At 37.6% G+C, this 18,334-nt stretch overlaps 2 protein-coding genes across 2 annotated transcripts; one reads left to right on the forward strand and one right to left on the reverse strand.

Annotated features, from left to right (window-relative positions):
• Positions 1 to 4,071: 4,071 nt before the first annotated feature.
• mtif3 (mitochondrial translational initiation factor 3) lies at positions 4,072 to 9,788 on the forward strand. The gene is made up of 4 exons (XM_056247399.1): positions 4,072 to 4,223; positions 4,989 to 5,464; positions 5,568 to 5,719; positions 9,552 to 9,788. The coding sequence occupies exons 2-4, from the start codon at positions 4,990 to 4,992 to the stop codon at positions 9,786 to 9,788; spliced, it is 864 nt and encodes a 287-aa protein (XP_056103374.1). The 5' UTR covers positions 4,072 to 4,223; position 4,989.
• A 47-nt stretch (positions 9,789 to 9,835) lies between these two features.
• gtf3aa (general transcription factor IIIAa) lies at positions 9,836 to 15,513 on the reverse strand. Its single transcript, XM_056247398.1, has 9 exons — positions 15,319 to 15,513; positions 14,994 to 15,094; positions 14,823 to 14,919; positions 13,737 to 13,825; positions 13,520 to 13,593; positions 12,790 to 12,870; positions 12,482 to 12,711; positions 10,378 to 10,425; positions 9,836 to 10,258 (listed from the first exon to the last, which is right to left on the reverse strand). The coding sequence occupies exons 1-9, from the start codon at positions 15,439 to 15,441 to the stop codon at positions 9,911 to 9,913; spliced, it is 1,191 nt and encodes a 396-aa protein (XP_056103373.1). The 5' UTR covers positions 15,442 to 15,513; the 3' UTR covers positions 9,836 to 9,910.
• Positions 15,514 to 18,334: the final 2,821 nt, after the last annotated feature.

Genomic DNA, 18,334 nt, shown 5'->3' on the forward strand with positions numbered 1-18,334 from the left:
GAAATAGTGCGCTCTGGTTGGTCTGGATTATTCGGGATTTTTTATTTTATACAGAAATAAATTCTTTATAATTCAGATGAGAATAAAGTTAGTAGGGCTGCAACTAACGATTATTTTAATAATCGATTAATCTGTCGATTATTTTTACGATTAATCGATGAATCGGATAATAAAAAAAAGCATTAATTTCCAATCCTTTATTAAAAAACAGAACTGACAGTGCAAATTCACCGTGAAAAAAAGTCCAGTGCAAAAAAATAGACTAACCAAAAACATACACATGTATGCTTTACATCTGCCAAATAATATATGCTTTTTAAAAATTAAGTGAGCTGCTGTCAGAACAATAAATAATTGATAAAAAATAAAGAAAAATACCAATCAGAAAACTTAACAGGATTTGTTTGAACGTCAGAACTTGTTCTCTACACCACACTAGCACACACTCACAAACTCTCACACTCACAGATGCACACACTCACAAACTTGTGTTTTGTTTTAGTCAAAGATGTTATAATCTTTAACAAAATGTTTGACATTTTTTAACAAGCAAATGCACCTATTATCATATTACCTATAATAGGTAATAATAATAGCAATAATAATAATTATAAGAGAAGATAATATCTGTAGTCTATCCTAATATTAATTATAAATACAATGTATATAAAATATAAATACAATATTAAATAATATTTTAAAAACAAATACAATGGATTGACCATCTCCTATGGTGTGTAAGGTATTTTGTTTAGATACGTATAGTGTTTCTCTGAGTCATTAGAGTAAAGATCGAAAAAATCAGTGCTGCAAATTGTGGAAAAAATATTCCCCTGCCCTTGTAGTGGTAGGCTATTTGGACAGAAAAGAAACTGTTTTCATCGTCTGTCTATCTGATTCAAATCACAGTCAGCTAATTCAGTGGTAAGAATGTAATTGTTATTTTTATTTATATCTTATATAGTAGGCCTAATTATATATTACTGTAGTATGTACCAAATTACCAATGCTCGGACACACTCGGTCTCTCTCTCTCGTGCGCGCGATCTCGGACACACTCGGTCTCTCTCTCTCGTGCGCGCGATCTCGGACACACTCGGTCTCTCTCTCTCTCTCTCTCTCTCTCTCTCTCTCTCGTGCGCGGGATCTCGGACACACTCGGTCTCTCTCTCTCTCGTGCGCGCGATCTCGGACACACTCGGTCTCTCTCTCTCTCGTGCGCGCGATCTCGGACACACTCGGTCTCTCTCGCGCTCGCTCCGCGATTGAGCGACAGTGCTCCGCGCTCAACTCCAATTTTTTTTTTATACTCAAACATTTCCGTGTCGCGCGATGCAACGAATCGATTATGTAATTCGTTGCCAACTCTTTCAAAAATCGATTTTAATCGATTTAATCGATTCGTTGTTGCAGCCCTAAAAGTTAGTGTTGATTAAAATGAAGGAAAACAAATATATTGATCTGAAATATAGCACATTAATTTAAAATTTATTTAGGTTCAATTACCAAACATACAATCTTAATTTAATTTAAAGCAAACGATACATTTAAAATATATGGGTTGTATGCACATTTTTTTAAATAAAAAAAATATATATCCAAAAAGACAAGGCCTTAAAGGGTTAAACTCTTGTCACTGTAACAGACACATCTCTCTCTCTCACACACACACACACACACGTCAAGTCACTTACATTTTTAGATGCAATATTGAATAAGCAGAAAAATCGGATTTTCTGCTCTGAAAATATAAATAAGCAAAAAAATTGAATAAGCACTTTGAATATTCTAAACAGAATAAGCACTAGTCGCTAATGAATAAGTACTAGTACTTAATGGAATAGATACTAGTATCTAAAAAATAAGTACTAGTAGCATGAAAATAGAGACTAGTAGGTTAAAATGATTAAATGTTAAAACGGCTTGCCATATTGGCTCAGAGAGAGAGAAAGAGAAAATGACCTTTTAGATACTAGTACCTATTAATAGATACTAGTATTTATTCAATAAATACTAGTACTAAGTCATTAGATACTAGTACCTATTAAATAGATACCAGTACTTATTCATTAGCTACTAATACGTATTCAAAAGAATATCTAAAGAATAAGCACTAGTATCTAAAGAATAGGCACTAGTACTAAAGAATAAGCACTAGTCGCTAATGAATAAGTACCAGTACTTAATGGAATAGATACTAGTATCTAAAAATAAGTACTAGTAGCATGAAAATAGAGACTAGTAGGTTAAAATGATTAAATGTTAAAGCGGCTTGCCATATTGGCTCAGAGAGAGAGAGAGAGAAAATGACCCTATTCAAACCACAATATCTGACTTTCTGAGGGTCGGAGCTAATTACTTTAAATTAGAAAGTTGTTTGGCTTGAGGAGAAGAATATACACGCTGGGTTTTGTAACTGTAGATAAAACTAACCCCCCCACTTTTGTCAAAAGCATTTAGAAAGTGACACACTTCCTGCTGCCAGTTGGTGGCGCTATAACTTTGACTCACAATAGTCACATCCATGTGATCGGCCTCTTACAGCGAACATACTGTTGAAGTTTCATCAAGATCAGTTAATGTATGCAGAAGTTATAACACACTTCCTGTTTCCATTATTCGCCATAAATTCGTTTCCTCGCCACGGCCAAACCGTTCGAGATATGAAAAATCCCCTGGCAATTTTTCATCCTCAATGTCTTGACATCATGCTGACCGAGTTTCCTTGCGATTGGTTGAATTCTCTAGGAGGAGTATATCGAATTCCAGGGGCATACGCTTCCAAACAAACCATAATAGCCGACTTCCTGTTGGGCTGGGGTAAAAAGTAAAAGTACAAAGGATATATGAACCGATGAGATCTATATGTGTACCGAGTTTCATATTATTACATGGAAGCGTGTTTGATTTATGGACCAAGTTTTCGGACCCCGTTCCAGGGGGCGCTGTCGAGCCCCCCTGCCACGCCCGGGTACCAGCTTCAGCCCGGCCCTGATGGCCGCGGGTTCTGACCAGTGTGCAAAGTTTCAAGAGTTTTCGTGCACGTTAAGAGCCCCAAAAGTACCCGAATAGTCGATAAAATAATAATAATAATAATAATAATAATCCTAAGGAAAACAATAGGGCCTTCGCCTTTTCAAGGCTTGGGCCCTAAAAAAAAAAAAAAAAAATAATCCTAAGGAAAACAATAGGGCCTTCGCCTTTTCAAGGCTTGGGCCCTAATAAGAATAATAATAATAATAATAATAATAATAATCCTAAGGAAAACAATAGGGCCTTCGCCTTTTCAAGGCTTGGGCCCTAATAAAAACTTAAATCCTCACTTGTCTGGTTTATGCTACTCTGAGCAATGTTTGAACTTTGTATTTTGAGCACTTCTTGGGTTGTTATTGTCTCTTCACGATGATTCGTTTGGTTAGTCCTCAGATGTAAGTCGCTTTGGATAAAAGCGTCTGCTAAATGACTAAATGTAAATGTAAATGTAAACAAAACTGTCTTTTAGGCATTTATAACTGTCCCTAACAGGGTGAAAAAAATCTTCCACTTTTATTTATTTTCTTTAATAAATGGTTAAATTTATTTACCCAAGCTTGACCAGAATATGTTTTCAAATGTTTTACATCACCCTATCATGATCACACAGAAATGGCCAAAAGGGACCAAATGCCAGGAATGACCCTTTAAACAAATGAAACAACTTTTCATTCTTAATCTGGAAATAAATGGAGTTTCATCTTTCTTCATGGCATATTTTATATCTTCAAAAGGAACTGAGAAAGCACATTTTTCTATTAAGCAATGCTGGACTCTCTGCCTGACCTTTTTGTTTACATGTTATTTTTTTATATTTATTTGTATTAATTAAATTCTGATGCTTTGTGAATTGCTTTTTTAGTAGACTATCTCTGTTTACTGTATCTTGCTCTACCTTGCTGTTTCTTATGCTGTTTTCTTAAGTGTGTGTGTGTGTGTGTGTGTAGTATGATCCCCTGTGATTTTTGTTCAATAATAAAAAAAAGCAGCAGCGGCGCGTTTGCGTGACGTCACATGTGTGCGCCAAGAATAAGATTCATTTATCAGTTAGGAAAGTCACCTGGCTTTCTAGTTGTAACATTATTTATGTTGTGTTTATGACACAGATGTCTGTCTTGAAATCTTTACCTGACAGATAGCCTACTGATCCACTTACTTCGTCCTCGACGTCGGTTCCGTGTCACTCTAGAGTAAGTAACGTTAGCTTTCGTCAGTTTGGTGTTTGTCGAAGTTCTGAAGAAAGCTGTCAAAAACCTTAAAAACGGAGGAACAACCTCTGCTTCTTTTTTGTCCGTTTTGAGTAAATGTTGTATGTTTTATATATCGTGTATAATGAATAAGTGTTTGTCTCGTTGCACCAATTTTGTTCACATCTTATTTGCTCTTATGGTATATATTGACATTATTGCTAAATTGTTCGTTGGTGTGAATGTGTGTTCTTGTTTAACCTACACTGAGAGGTCCAAATGTCCCCTCAAAGATAGGCAAATGTGCAAATTTTGACATTGTGGGGTCATTTGGAAAAACAGCTTATAAATTATTATTAAAGTGATTGTTTTTTTAAAATGCAGAAAGTTTTCTGTGATGGTAGGGTTAGCGAAGGGGGATAGAATATAAGTTACAGTTTGTACAATATATAAAAACCATTACGTCTATGGAGAGTCCACGTAAAGATAAAAACAAGTTTGTGTGTGTCTGACTCTGTCCCAAGCCATATAATGGGGAGGGTTGGGGAAAAACATGAAGACCTACTCCTGAAAAATCATCACCAAAAAATTCACAGACAGTCTCTCGTCCATAGAATCACCAAGAGTCGGATATGAATGAAATGGTTAATAAATGAATGGTTAACATTATAATCATGGGTATGCTAAGTATTGTTATTTTAGCTGTACGTCAAAACATCATTAAGGACTCAGACACGTCTGTGTAACATCCATGACACTGTCTTCTAGGATGTCTCTGGGTTTCCTGAGGTTTGTTTTGAGTCAGGCACTGAGCCGCAGTCTTCGTCGACCCATCAGCATGGTCAGCTTTCCACTGGCAACCAAACCATCAACCCTCAGGCCAGCATGGTGTTGCCATATTGCCCCATCCTGGCTAAGTATGTCCTTCTCCACAGACACTGAGAGTGGGGGCACAGACATAACAGATATCCAGAAGGAGACTAAAAAGCTGGACCCGAAAGCACGAGTCACTTTTGGCAGCGTGGGTAGGAAGATTGGCCTGCGCCATATACAGTTACTGGGTGAGGATGGTGAGGAATTGGGTACAATGCACCGTGCCGATGTGATACGACTGATGGACCAAACAGGGCTGAAGCTTGTTGCCATAAATGACAATTGTGATCCTCCATTATACAGACTGATGAAAGGGAAACAGATCCACGAAGAGCAGATGAAACTTAGAGATGCACAGAAAGCCAAGAAAGGTGCGTTTCATGCACATATCAATGCTGCTATATTATACTCCTTCGTACTAGTGATTGCATTTCGTGTTAAACCTAACCTTACACTGTTTTGGTCTACCTGCAGGGCCCGTCCAGTCAAAGGAGCTCAGTTTCTCCTCAGATATTTCCCTTCATGATTTAGATACTAAACTGCGGCAGGTTGTCAGCTGGCTGGAAAAGAAGAACCACGTCAGACTCACTATCAAAGCAAGAACTGCCAGTGGCGCACCACTTCCGGTATGGAAACAAATGATCTATTTCCTTTAACTTGTGTTTGATTGGTAAATCAGTGTGTTGGTTGAATGGCTGCACATTTCATTTCTGTGCTGGTGTTGTTTAAAGTGAATAATGTTGTCAGTTTTGTGTTAAAGAAATGTTCCAGGTTCAGAACAAGTTTTATGATTATTTTACCTGAGGTTGTAAATATAGTAATAACAGTAATATGCGTATGATGGATGTCTATGGGATAAGTTTACCAGACTGTTTATCATATTTACATTTAGCAGACACTTTTATCCAAAGTGACTAACAAATGAGGAACAGCGTGAACAATTTATAAGAGCCAACAACAACATGCTAGGTTTTGGCAGCTTGTTCCACTACAGAATAACAGAGAGGGTGAAGGTCCTGGAAAATGTCTTTATACCTGCTGTGTTTTATTAGCCAAAATAAGAAGCTCATACATTAATATTGCTTATATTAATTCTTCTATACAAAAATGTGTGGTGTAGATGAGCTGTGAGACTTCCACTCTGACTGATGTAAAGCAATACACTAGTTAATTAGTATAGTTAATCATTTAGTTATACTAGCATGTTGTAGGGGCTGGGCGATATGGCCAAAAAAATCATATCTATTTTTTTGTTTTAGTCTATTTGGTTCAAAAAACAATTTCTCTCTTTATATATATATATAAAACATTTATTTCAGATCCTTCCCAATTTCCTACAAACAATGTTCATATTGAAGGCTTTGAAAATATAATAAATGTAACCATGTAGTCTATCTATGCTATATATTATGTGTTAAAATCACATTACAATCTAAGGGGCCGTTTACATGAGACCGTTTTCAACTGAAAACGTAAAACTACGATGGCGTTTTGGGGGCCTGAAAACGCAAACTTTTGAAAATGTTTCTTTACAAAGTGACATCGCCAACCACTGGCCTGGCAGCAGAAAGCGTGTGAACGGGATCAGTTTGACAGCATTGTCGTCTGTACGTGAAAAACGCAAAGGAAACACGTCGTTGTCGTGTAAACGTACCCTAAAACATAAGTAAAGCAGAAGTTACAATCACTAAATTAAAAATAAATTAAAACAGACAAAATGTTAAACCGTCTATTAGCCTACATTTGATTACCCCAAAACAGTAGTCATTTTACATGTACTGTTTTTATATATTTCCTTGAATGTTTTAAATACAGGTCCTTCTCAAAAAATTAGCATATTGTGATAAAGTTCATTATTTTCCATAATGTAATGATAAAAATTAAACTTTCATATATTTTAGATTCATTGCACACCAACTGAAATATTTCAGGTCTTTTATTGTTTTAATACTGATGATTTTGGCATACAGCTCATGAAAACCCAAAATCTCAAAAAATTAGCATATTTCATCCGACCAATAAAAGAAGTGTTTTTAATACAAAAAAAGTCAACCTTCAAATAATTATGTTCAGTTATGCACTCAATACTTGGTCGGGAATCCTTTTGCAGAAATGACTCCTTCAATGCGGCGTGGCATGGAGGCAATCAGCCTGTGGCACTGCGGAGGTGTTATGGAGGCCCAGGATGCTTCGATAGCGGCCTTAAGCTCATCCAGAGTGTTGGGTCTTGCGTCTCTCAACTTTCTCTTCACAATATCCCACAGATTCTCTATGGGGTTCAGGTCAGGAGAGCTGGCAGGCCAATTGAGCACAGTAATACCATGGTCAGTAAACCATTTACCAGTGGTTTTGGCACTGTGAGCAGGTGCCAGGTCGTGCTGAAAAATTAAATCTTCATCTCCATAAAGCTTTTCAGCAGATGGAAGCATGAAGTGCTCCAAAATCTCCTGATAGCTAGCTGCATTGACCCTGCCCTTGATAAAACACAGTGCACCAACACCAGCAGCTGACATGGCACCCCAGACCATCACTGACTTGACACTGGACTTCAGGCATTTTGGCATTTCCTTCTCCCCAGTCTTCCTCCAGACTCTGGCACCTTGATTTCCGAATGACATGCAAAACTGAGCAACAGTCCAGTGCTGCTTCTCTATAGCCCAGGTCAGGCGCTTCTGCCGCTGTTTCTGGTTCAAAAGTGGCTTGACCTGGGTAATGCGGCACCTGTAGCCCATGTCCTGCACACGCCTGTGCATGGTGGCTCTGGATGTTTCTACTCCAGACTCAGTCCACTGCTTCCGCAGGTCCCCCAAGGTCTGGAATCGGTCCTTCTCCACAATCTCCCTCAGGGTCCGGTCACCTCTTCTCGTTGTGCAGCGTTTTTTTGCCACACTTTTTCCTTCCCACAGACTTCCCACTGAGGTGCCTTGATACAGCACTCTGGGAACAGCCTATTTGTTCAGAAATTTCTTTCTGTCTTACCCTCTTGCTTGAGGGTGTCAATGATGGCCTTCTGGACAGCAGTCAGGTCGGCAGTCTTACCCATGATTGCGGTTTTGAGTAATGAAACAGGCTGGGAGTTTTTAAAAGCCTCAGGAATCTTTTGCAGGTGTTTAGAGTTAATTAGTTGATTCAGATGATTAGGTTATTAGAGACCCTTTTCATGATATGCTAATTTTTTGAGACAGGAATTTTGGGTTTTCATGAGCTGTATGCCAAAATCATCAGTATTAAAACAATAAAAGACCTGAAATATTTCAGTTGGTGTGCAATGAATCTAAAATATATGAAAGTTTCATTTTTATCATTACATTATGGAAAATAATGAACTATCACAATATGCTAATTTTTTGAGAAGGACCTGTACTACGTATGGCACATTTACCCCTGGTTTCACAGACCAGGCTTAAACCTAATTCCAGACTAAAATGCATATTGAGCTGTTTTAACTGAAAGCAACTTGCACTGATATATCTTTAAATATGTCAGTGCCATTGTGTCTCACAGTCAAGATGCACATCAGTAATATTTTCTTTTCTAAGGCACGTTTATAAAAGCTACTTAAATGCCCTAATTAAACTAAGGACTAATCCTGGCCTAGACTAAGCCCTGTCTGTGAAACCAGGCCATAATGTCCAACAACAAATATTTTAGCAAAATCTATATTTGTCAGATTTACGGTGCTCGGTTTGTTTGGCGTGCATGCACCAAACAACGCTCAAGTTTGTTTAGTTTAGCGGAGACTCATCCACTCCTGACAGCAAAATGGAAAACTCTTACATTTACAGATGGAGAATATCTGAGTTATGAACTGAGTTATGACACCACATCTCAAACGCAGGAAACGCACAAGTATCTGTTTAGAGCATCTGATGGGGCAAGCTGCGCTAAACTACATGTTAACTATATCTTACAAGTTATTTTAAAGCCCCTCAATATAAAGCATGTCACATGTTTAGGACAAATTGCATTATGCACTTTCTGTGCACCAGCTCACTGTCTCCTCCGCTATATCGATATAAACAGTATTGCATCAATTTTAGTTTTAGATTATAAAATGTTGTCAAGACTAGTGGCTAGAAATGTCTGTATTTTAATGTTTTTTCCACTATGTTATCTTGCACCATAGAATTCCATTGTAATTGCATCGTTTTTGCTTGCTTTTAAAATCACAGATGTCGTCAATAGAGCTTGTATTGACCCTGGAACATTCCTTGAAAAGTAGGACACAGCCAGAGCTTAAATACTGGAAATATTGGGATTTGAAACAGTGATCCAAGTTTACACATAATTAGTTTATTTATACATGAATTCATTGTATACATTTAAATTAACAAGCAACAAAAGTTACATTTGCTTTTACCATAACACTAAAATGCTTTGAAAATGAAGACAGGTACAATTCACTGGTACCTAGATTTCAGGATTTTCTTCAGTTGTTGTTTTGTTTTTTCTAAACAGGATAAAGTCTTAACTCAGATGTTGGAGAAGATATCAGTGCCCATTGGCTTTGTATCAAAACCCTCTGTGGTTCGTGGAGGTCGTGCTGCCATGTGCGTCCTTCGGCTTGCCTCTGCTAAAGAACTGCAGAAAAAGGAAGCAGAGACTTCGAACAAGAATTTAAAACCTGACTTTGAGACCCCAACATCTCCTGGTACCTCCACTACAGAGGAGCCAAAAGACTTAAAGCAACAGTAAAAATCTATGCAACTTTCAATGCAAAAGTATATTTACATTGGAGCAAGCCTCCAAAAAAATTTTGCTTTAGAAATTGTCCTGTGGGGTGAAATGGAAACTATTGGGTTCACTGGAAATTGACTCTACAGTAAGAGGGGCTCTAAAAGGTTGACCACTGGATTTGCAGTGTTGTTGAACTCAGAATAAATGTTTTTTGATTGGCTGACAACACTCTCAGGTTTAATGGTCTCTAAATCAGAACTTTTTAAACTCTGGGTGCAGGTTTCTGGGATGTCTGCTTTTAGGATTGTAAAACCTTGAGAGCTGAATGATTGCAGCTGACCTATTAATTGAGGATTTGTGGTTGACTCGGACTGGCTAATCTGTGGCATTGAAGATTCATCTGAATTTGAAGTTTTTGCTTGACGTTTCTTTTTTGGTTTGTGACCACTCAAACGAGATGCCAGGGAACGTTTTGGACGAGGCTTGAGCTGAAAGAGACAAAGAGGGCCGTTATTATCAACACATTGTGTTTCCCTAAATATCAACCACTCAGTTACAACATAATGACCAAGTCATAACAAAAACAAAAATGTCAATAAGTAGTTACCTGTTTCTTTTCAGGATCATGAACCACACCATGGCGCTGTAAACTTTGCTGTGGCAATAAAAAATAAAATTAGGCATATTTTAAGAAAGTTCTTAAGGTACACTGATTTAATCACAAATCCTGAATATTTTACATCCCAGATGTCCACAAATAAGACAACTGAAATTGGTCAGCTTACTAATTTAACTATTTAATATGATTCAATTAGGAAGTATTAAGAAATATGAGAAGACAATGAAATGGAGCAGGTGCAGGATACTGTGAAAAATTAGCAACAGTCTTTAATGCACTTCATAACATGCAGTCAAGCCAGACATGGCTGAGAAAGGCTGCCCTGAAATGACTTGGCTCATTCAACTTTAATATTGAATAGAGGCGAATGGACTTTGTTCATAAATAATTTTGGTCACCCTTTATGTCTGTCTGTGGGTTTTGCAAATATTTAACCAATGAAAAGCATTAAAAAGAGCTAGTGACTAAACCTTTTAACTCCATTGGATCCTCAAACTGTCAGTCAAACCTCATAACTCCACCCGCCTCTATCGTGAATGAAGTGCCACACACAGTTTTGATCGTCATCTCTGCTTGATTGCAATGCAAGGACAAAAAAACAGGTTGTTTGAATAAGTACAGCCTTTTCTTTACTCAAGAAACACTGCCTCCCGGTAGGTTTAGTTTAAGTCTAAATTTAGTTCTTGAGTAGCTCTAGTCTTCCTCCAGGAAATCATCTTATTAGACTCTGGACTATACCAAGGCCATTTTAGTCTAGGACTAGGCTTTAACTGTCCGGGAAACCACCCCATGGCCCGGTTTCACTGACAGACCTTAGATTAGGCCTTAGTTCAATTAGGACATTTAAGCACCTTTTATAAACGTGCCTTAGACACTTGAGACAAAATAATAAAACTGACATATTTTAAGATATATCAGTGTGCAAATTACTTTCAGTTAAAACGGCTCAAACGTGCATTTTAGTCTGAGACTAGACTTAAGCCTGGTCTGTAAAACCAGGGCTAAACGTATAAATGCTAATGGTTTATGTATGTGAGGAGCCTTTGTCACAGAGTTAAAGCCATAACTGTCTTAAATAGCTCTTCATCTTTTATAACATGAGATTTTGACCAAATTACAGAAAAACTGAGCGCCCACACATAGCTACAATAAAATGTATAACCTGCAAGATGAGGAGAAAGTAATGTGATGCACTTACTGCCTCAGATGTGGCCATTCCAATGATGGGGGAAAAAACATGTTGGATATTCGCTGGTCAAAAACCTTGTAATGACACATGCACGTGTCTGACCATATATAAAGCCACAATATTAACTTTGACAACACAGTGTTTAATTTAAAAAATACCGTTTTTTTCCATTTCCAGAAAATTAGCGGTTTTGGAAATACGAGGAGTCCGGCCAACAGCTCGATATACAATGTGAAGTTCATGGGACCATAAAATATATCGATACGGTGAAACACTTTTAGGTTCCGTTTCATACACTCCATTTTGTATGAAACCTGAATATATTTAACACTCTTTGAGCATTACTGAAAAACAGTGCTTAATATTAATGTAATCTTAACGTTATTTTTTTGTTCTGAGTCAATTAGCTTTGGATCTCAGGAGTTTTTAAAAATGAATGGCAAGTAATATCGAGCGTGGTGTACGTTTTGAAACCAGCGGAAATTAGTGTAGAACCACTACTATTCAGGAAATTAAAAGCAAAAAAAAAAAAACTGTATTTTTTAAACGTTGTCAAAGTATTGTGGCTTTACGTATGGTCAGACACTTGCATGTGTCACTATACTATTACCTTTGTACCAAAATCAAGCTAAAATTGAGTTTTTTTACCAGCAAATGTCGGAGATTTGTGTTTTGTCCATCATTAGAACTGCACCATCCAAGGCAGCAAGTGCATCGCATTACGTTTTCATATAAAGTATAGTCCAAAAAAAAGTGTGAACTACTGTATGAGGTTTTGCTGACAGTTTGAGGATCCGCTGGAGTTACGAAGTTAATTCACAAGTTCTTAGCATTTCAATCAGCGAAACAACTCCTTGGATTTTGGTTAGTGAGGCAGACGATAGGAAAGCACCGTAACGTTACCTTCATGGAAAAGGACTTGCCACAGCCAGGGTGAGTGCAGTTGAAGAAGCGCTGCTCTTCATGGAAGGACAGTATGTGGCTCTGCAGGTTGAACGCAGTGGTGTATGAGCGGGAACATCCGTCTCTGGGGCAGTGGAAGACCAGGCGCTCTTTAGAGTGAACATGCTGATGCTGCTTCAGGAACCAGCTATCCCTGAATGTTTTCTTACACTGATCACACTGTACCCGGACTGAATACACACACACCAAGTTATATATTTTGTAACTTTCTATGAGGTTGCATGCTATTGTTAGGCTATTAGGCTTACCTATATGAACTTTGTTGTGGTTTGTCATCTCTGTCCAGTTCTTTCCCACAAACGAGCAGCCCGCAGCCGTGCAGGAATAGCCTGGATCGGGATATAACACATGAAAGGTAGGGTGATGCACATCCAGTGACTTAAAGAGCCACAAAAAACACCTTTACTTTGTTTTGATTCAAATATGCTACGATTTTTACTTGTCACAACAGCATCAAACCTGAGTTTCGACCGGTTCATCTCATAAAGCTACTGTCTATTGGGGATCAGGAGACTGTACACTTTTTTTTGCAATGCAGAAATAAGCTATTTCCTCTGAATCTGATTCTTTAGCCACAATAGATAAATAACTAAAAGAACAATTAACGAAGTCCAGTAAATATTATGTGATACAAACCACGAAACCAGTGTGTTTGATTACTATAATAAATTCAAATAATATGATAAATACCAGTCCAGTTTGCAATATCAAGCGGCAAAATTAACCGTCTTTGTAGAACTAAAATAAGTGGAAGTGAATGACACTGGAAGCCTCAAACATTAAAGTTAAATACAGCTTGCTTTACTTTACTTTAAAATAAAGTGGATAACCTATCACATGATTTGTGGACCATGTTATGGGTTTTTTTCTGGAGAGGCCAGGGTATTCTTCAAAAATTCACCTCGCATTCAACATCAACATTTGAAATTAACCACTGAACTATTCCTTTATGAACAACAGAACAAGCAGAGAACATACCATTGTGTACCTTCTCATGGCGCTTCAGTTTACCACGCTGTGAGAAACGTCTCCCGCAGCCATCATATGAGCATCTGATGATCAGAGCAATGCAGGGTATAACACAACATCAACTGAAGGGAGTCAGACACGTCTCAGTTTCTAAATCAAATCTTGTATTATGTTGCTTTACTGAGAAAGACTTCAATTACTGACAAAAAAGTGGAAAAAGTCTTACAAGAACGGTAGCAGCTGGGTGTGTGTACACTCATGGGTTTTCAGCTGGTTATTCTTCTTGAATGCTTTGCCACATCCTTCAAATGTGCACTAAAAAAAACATTTTTATAAACATTTAGACAACACAAATGCACATATATAACATATACCCACAGCAGAAAGGGTTAGTTCACCCAAATATGAACATTTCGTTCATCTCCGGAACGCTTCAAAAAGTTCATAAAGAGATCGTAAAACGAATTAAGCGGTTTAGTCAAAATTTTCTGAAGAGACTTGATCTTTATATGATGAACAGATTTAAAATGAGGCTTTTATTCACAGAAACTTTCATCAACTCACACATCAGTTGTGGTAAACGGAAGCTTAAAGATGTTTGCTTGACCAGTGAGAACCAATGAGGTTTGTTCTCTCGCATCAAGCAGGTTCGGTTGAGCTTCTGCTTATGTTCGCTGATCAATGTTTTTCTGTAAATAAAAGCCTAAATTAAATCTGTTCATCATAAAGCGATCGAGTCTTCAGAAAATTTGGACTGAACCTCTCAATTCATATGGATTCGTTTTACGATCTCTTTATGAGCTTTTTGAAGAGTTAGTTGTGTAGCTGTCAATGGAGTGACAGAAATCTCTCAGATTTCATCAAAATGATCTTCATTTGTGTTCCGAAGATGAACGCAAGTCATACAGATTTGGAATGACACGAGGGTGAGTAATTAATGACAGAATTTTCATTTTTGGGTGAAGTAACCCTTTAACATTAGTGGTATTATGATACACTACAGTGAAGGTAATATCATAAAATAATGGTACTGAATGATTTATACACAATATAATATTAATGTTTCAGTGCTCAATACAACTGAGAGACTGGGGCCAGAACTGACACTTGCTACTTTACACCACAGTATATCATAGATGTGTGCATTGTTTTGCATTGTATGCCACTGTTTTCCAGCAAAAGTGTTTAAATATAACTTAATATAGCCATCATCGAGTTACATTTAAAATGTGTTACTTCAAGCCAACAACATAAATTCAAAACTAAATTTCTTTTTTCTGTAGACATCTTACATAGGTTTACTTTGACTTACTATGTACTGTTTTGTCTCTTGTCTGTGAATACGTGAAATATGTTTCTTCAGGTTGGTGTTTGTGGTGAATCCTTCTTTGCATCCGTCCTCCGAGCATCTGTTAACAGACATGGCACGAGTAAATGACAGCCTGCCATCCTATTAAACTTAATCTAAAGAAAAGTCACTTACATGTAAGGTCTGTCTCCGGTATGTGTCAGCGTGTGACGAGCAAGGTGATATTTCGTGCAGAAAGATTTGCTGCAGTCGTTATATTCGCACTTAAATGGCCTCTGCGAAAGAAAATGTACACTTTAACATTAAACTGCATAGAGTCGTGTTGAGCACGACAAATGCCATACAGTTTAAATAATTGATAAACACTCATTCAATTGAAAACCGCTTTCAGAACGCGCCTTACATGCGCAAACACCGTTACCTGAGGACGTTTCCGTTTTATTTATATGGGTTTATTCACACAATCTTCCCTCGCATGTTGGCCCTGCGCATTACTTACCTCCCCTGTATGTTTGCAGAGGTGCGCTTCTAGCTTCCATCCTTTGTTATATGACGCTTGACAGTCAGGAAAGGAACAAATAAATGTTGCGCTGGATGGAACATTATTTTCACGCTTTGTCATTTTTCGGCTTTGAGTTACCACGTGTGCGCCTTCATTTTGATCGTCAACGAAACTTCTGACGTCACAACGAACGTCAACACTACCACGAACCATCCAGTATGGAACGCCAGTGAGGCCAAAAAGCAAAGACAAATGCATAAAACACGAATGGTTGCTATTATGGACCGCGGGAAGTGCCAAAGGAAGGGGGTTAGTGCTAGAGGGGCATACCTAAAGTGGGTTGGAGAACTTTGCACACTGGACGAGAAGCACCACATCTTTAAAATAAGAAAAAATGACAGATTCCTGCATTTTAATGCATTATAATTGCCCCAAATCATTGTTAATGTACATAACTTCATCCTAGTCTGTTTTTGTTGTACAAGTCTATTTATAAATGTCAAAAATGTTTTAAATTAATCCAATAAAAATATGTATTAATTTAAATAAATGTATTATGTAAAAAATCGTTTGATATTACTGAATGAAGACTTGTTTCATCCAGTTTTTATAGGAATCTCTTGAATGAATGATTCAATGATATAGATAAAAAATATTTTAAACATTTAACATTTTAGTCACTGGTCGCCATCTTCTGCCATAACCATGCAATAGAAATTTGATTCTATTTACTCATTTGATCGCTGCCGCAACATCAGTGTTTACATTTGGACTATAAACTTTTATTCCATTACATTCGTTATTATTTGATGTTTGCAACATAGAAATAGATAGTTTAGTTGAAAACTGTTTGTGAAGCTGTTACAAACATATAGCTTACATGACCGCTGCACTTTCTGGGTCAGCGGCAGCGCGAAAGCAGGTTATATTCCAGTGTGATCATAATTTCAAATGTTTAGACATAGTGGAATCATTGTAATTTAGGAATAAGTTTGCGTGTGCATTTGAATTGAGATCGTGATCTTTTAATGATTCATCGTACATATGGACTTATAGCCTATGTATTTTTGTATGTCATATTTGTACACAGTACCCAGCCCGGCCGGCCCACACACACATATATGTTCTTGATTAGATTAACTTGATTAGTTTAACCAATAAAGTAATAAATTAGAAGACATTGGGTTACCAATTAAGCCTTTCAGTACAGTAAAGTAAAATTGTCATACAATTGTCATTGTTTCTGGCTTGTGTTCATTGGTTGTCTTGGTAATTCATTGTTTCATTGATTTCATCCACCTGTTCCTTGTTTAGATAATCAGACCTCTGTGTATATATTGCCCTCAGTCAGAGGTGTAGTGGTAAAAAAAGAGGTGGGTAAACTATAAATTCTGGTGGACCACGACGTGGTCACCCGGTAAAGTGGGCCACTGCCTACCGGACCGGTGTATGTGTATCCTGATGACATTGCTATAGGCAGGGCTCGACATTAAGCCTTTTCATACGCTTGTCCTTCGGACAAGTAAATCTGTCATTCACTTGTCCGAGTAAAAAAGTTTCTTGTCCGGATTTTTTTTTTTGTGTGTGTGTGTGTTAATTTATTCTGAAACAATATTCTCATCAGTATTCAATTAGCTTTGATATTTAAATCGGCATATTGTAATATTTGCACCTTTAAAGGGCATCCCCTCCCCCAATATTATTAAATGTATGCTTCATCTTTCATTTTAAATTCCTAAATTTGATCAATAAATTCAATTATTTCGAATAATAAGACACTATAGGGCTGATCAAATTAAATCATTTACACTGAAAAATTACAATTGCATAAAATAATGTTATGAAATTGATTTAAATTTACAAATAAGAAACGTTGGAAAGAATGATCTACTTTTAAACATTACACGAAACCGCCAGTAGGTGGTTTCGTGTAAAAAATATAAATATAAAAACTCCACATTTAGATTTTTTATAGGCAGTATGTTGTTAACTGAGTGTGTGTGTGCGCTCATTTGTGTAGATTTCTCCTCGAGAGGCTGCGCGAGCGTCAACAGCGCAACCTCACCGTCAGTAATAGTCAACAACACTGACAGTAATGCAGCGCAATATGAAAGAGTTCGTCTTAGGTTTAACAACCTATGAAACTAATAATTAACAATATGAAACTAAAACGACATAAGCTTAATTTATAGCTATTTAGAGGTGGATAAACGCAATTTAGAGGTGGATAAACGCACTTTGGAGGTGGGTAAACGCTATTTCCGAATATTGGGAGGTGCGTAAACGGCGTTTACGTGAGTTTAGCCTCCACTACATCCCTGCCCTCAGTATAGTTTGTTCTTTGTGTTGGATGTGCATAGTTATGTCATAACACACTGTTATGTTGTGTTTTCTCTAATTGTATTATACTATTTTGTTTAGTTTAATTTAGTATCGCTGCAATTAGGGCCAGTAGGGCCACTTCGGAGCCACTAGTCAGACAGACTCCCTGCTCTTTAGAATCTCGCAGATGTCAAGATGGAGAAGGCACACGGGAGGGAATGCATATTTTTGCGTTGTCGACCACTTATGTTCTAGAGCAGGGCTGCTCAATCCGGTTCCTGGAGATTTACCTTCCTGCAAAGTTCAGTTCCAACTCTGATCAAACACAACTGAAGCAGCTAATTGAGATCTTCAGGAGCACTTGATAATTACAGACAGGTGTGTTGGATCAGGGTTGAAGCTGAACTTTGCAGGTAGGTAGATCTCCAGGAACAGGATTGGGAAACCCAATTTTCTAGAGCATTCTCCCCTAAAAGGGCTTGCATAAGGGAGTGCCATAGGGGACTGCATGTGAGTGGTCTCTACAGAGACAAACATATCAGCGCTCACTCTTCTGAATGTCCAAAATACTCCTGAATATCCAAAAAGGATGAAGCCTCCATTCCTCAGGTATCACCGCCTAACATCAAAGCAAGTCTGTGCCATTGTTCAAATGACTCTGTACAAATGTACAATGCACTGAGTTGGTCCT

This window comes from Rhinichthys klamathensis, unplaced genomic scaffold, assembly GCF_029890125.1.
Source record: "Rhinichthys klamathensis goyatoka isolate OS25496 unplaced genomic scaffold, OSU_Roscu_1.1 h1tg000046l_1, whole genome shotgun sequence".
Classification (NCBI taxonomy): domain Eukaryota; kingdom Metazoa; phylum Chordata; class Actinopteri; order Cypriniformes; family Leuciscidae; genus Rhinichthys; species Rhinichthys klamathensis.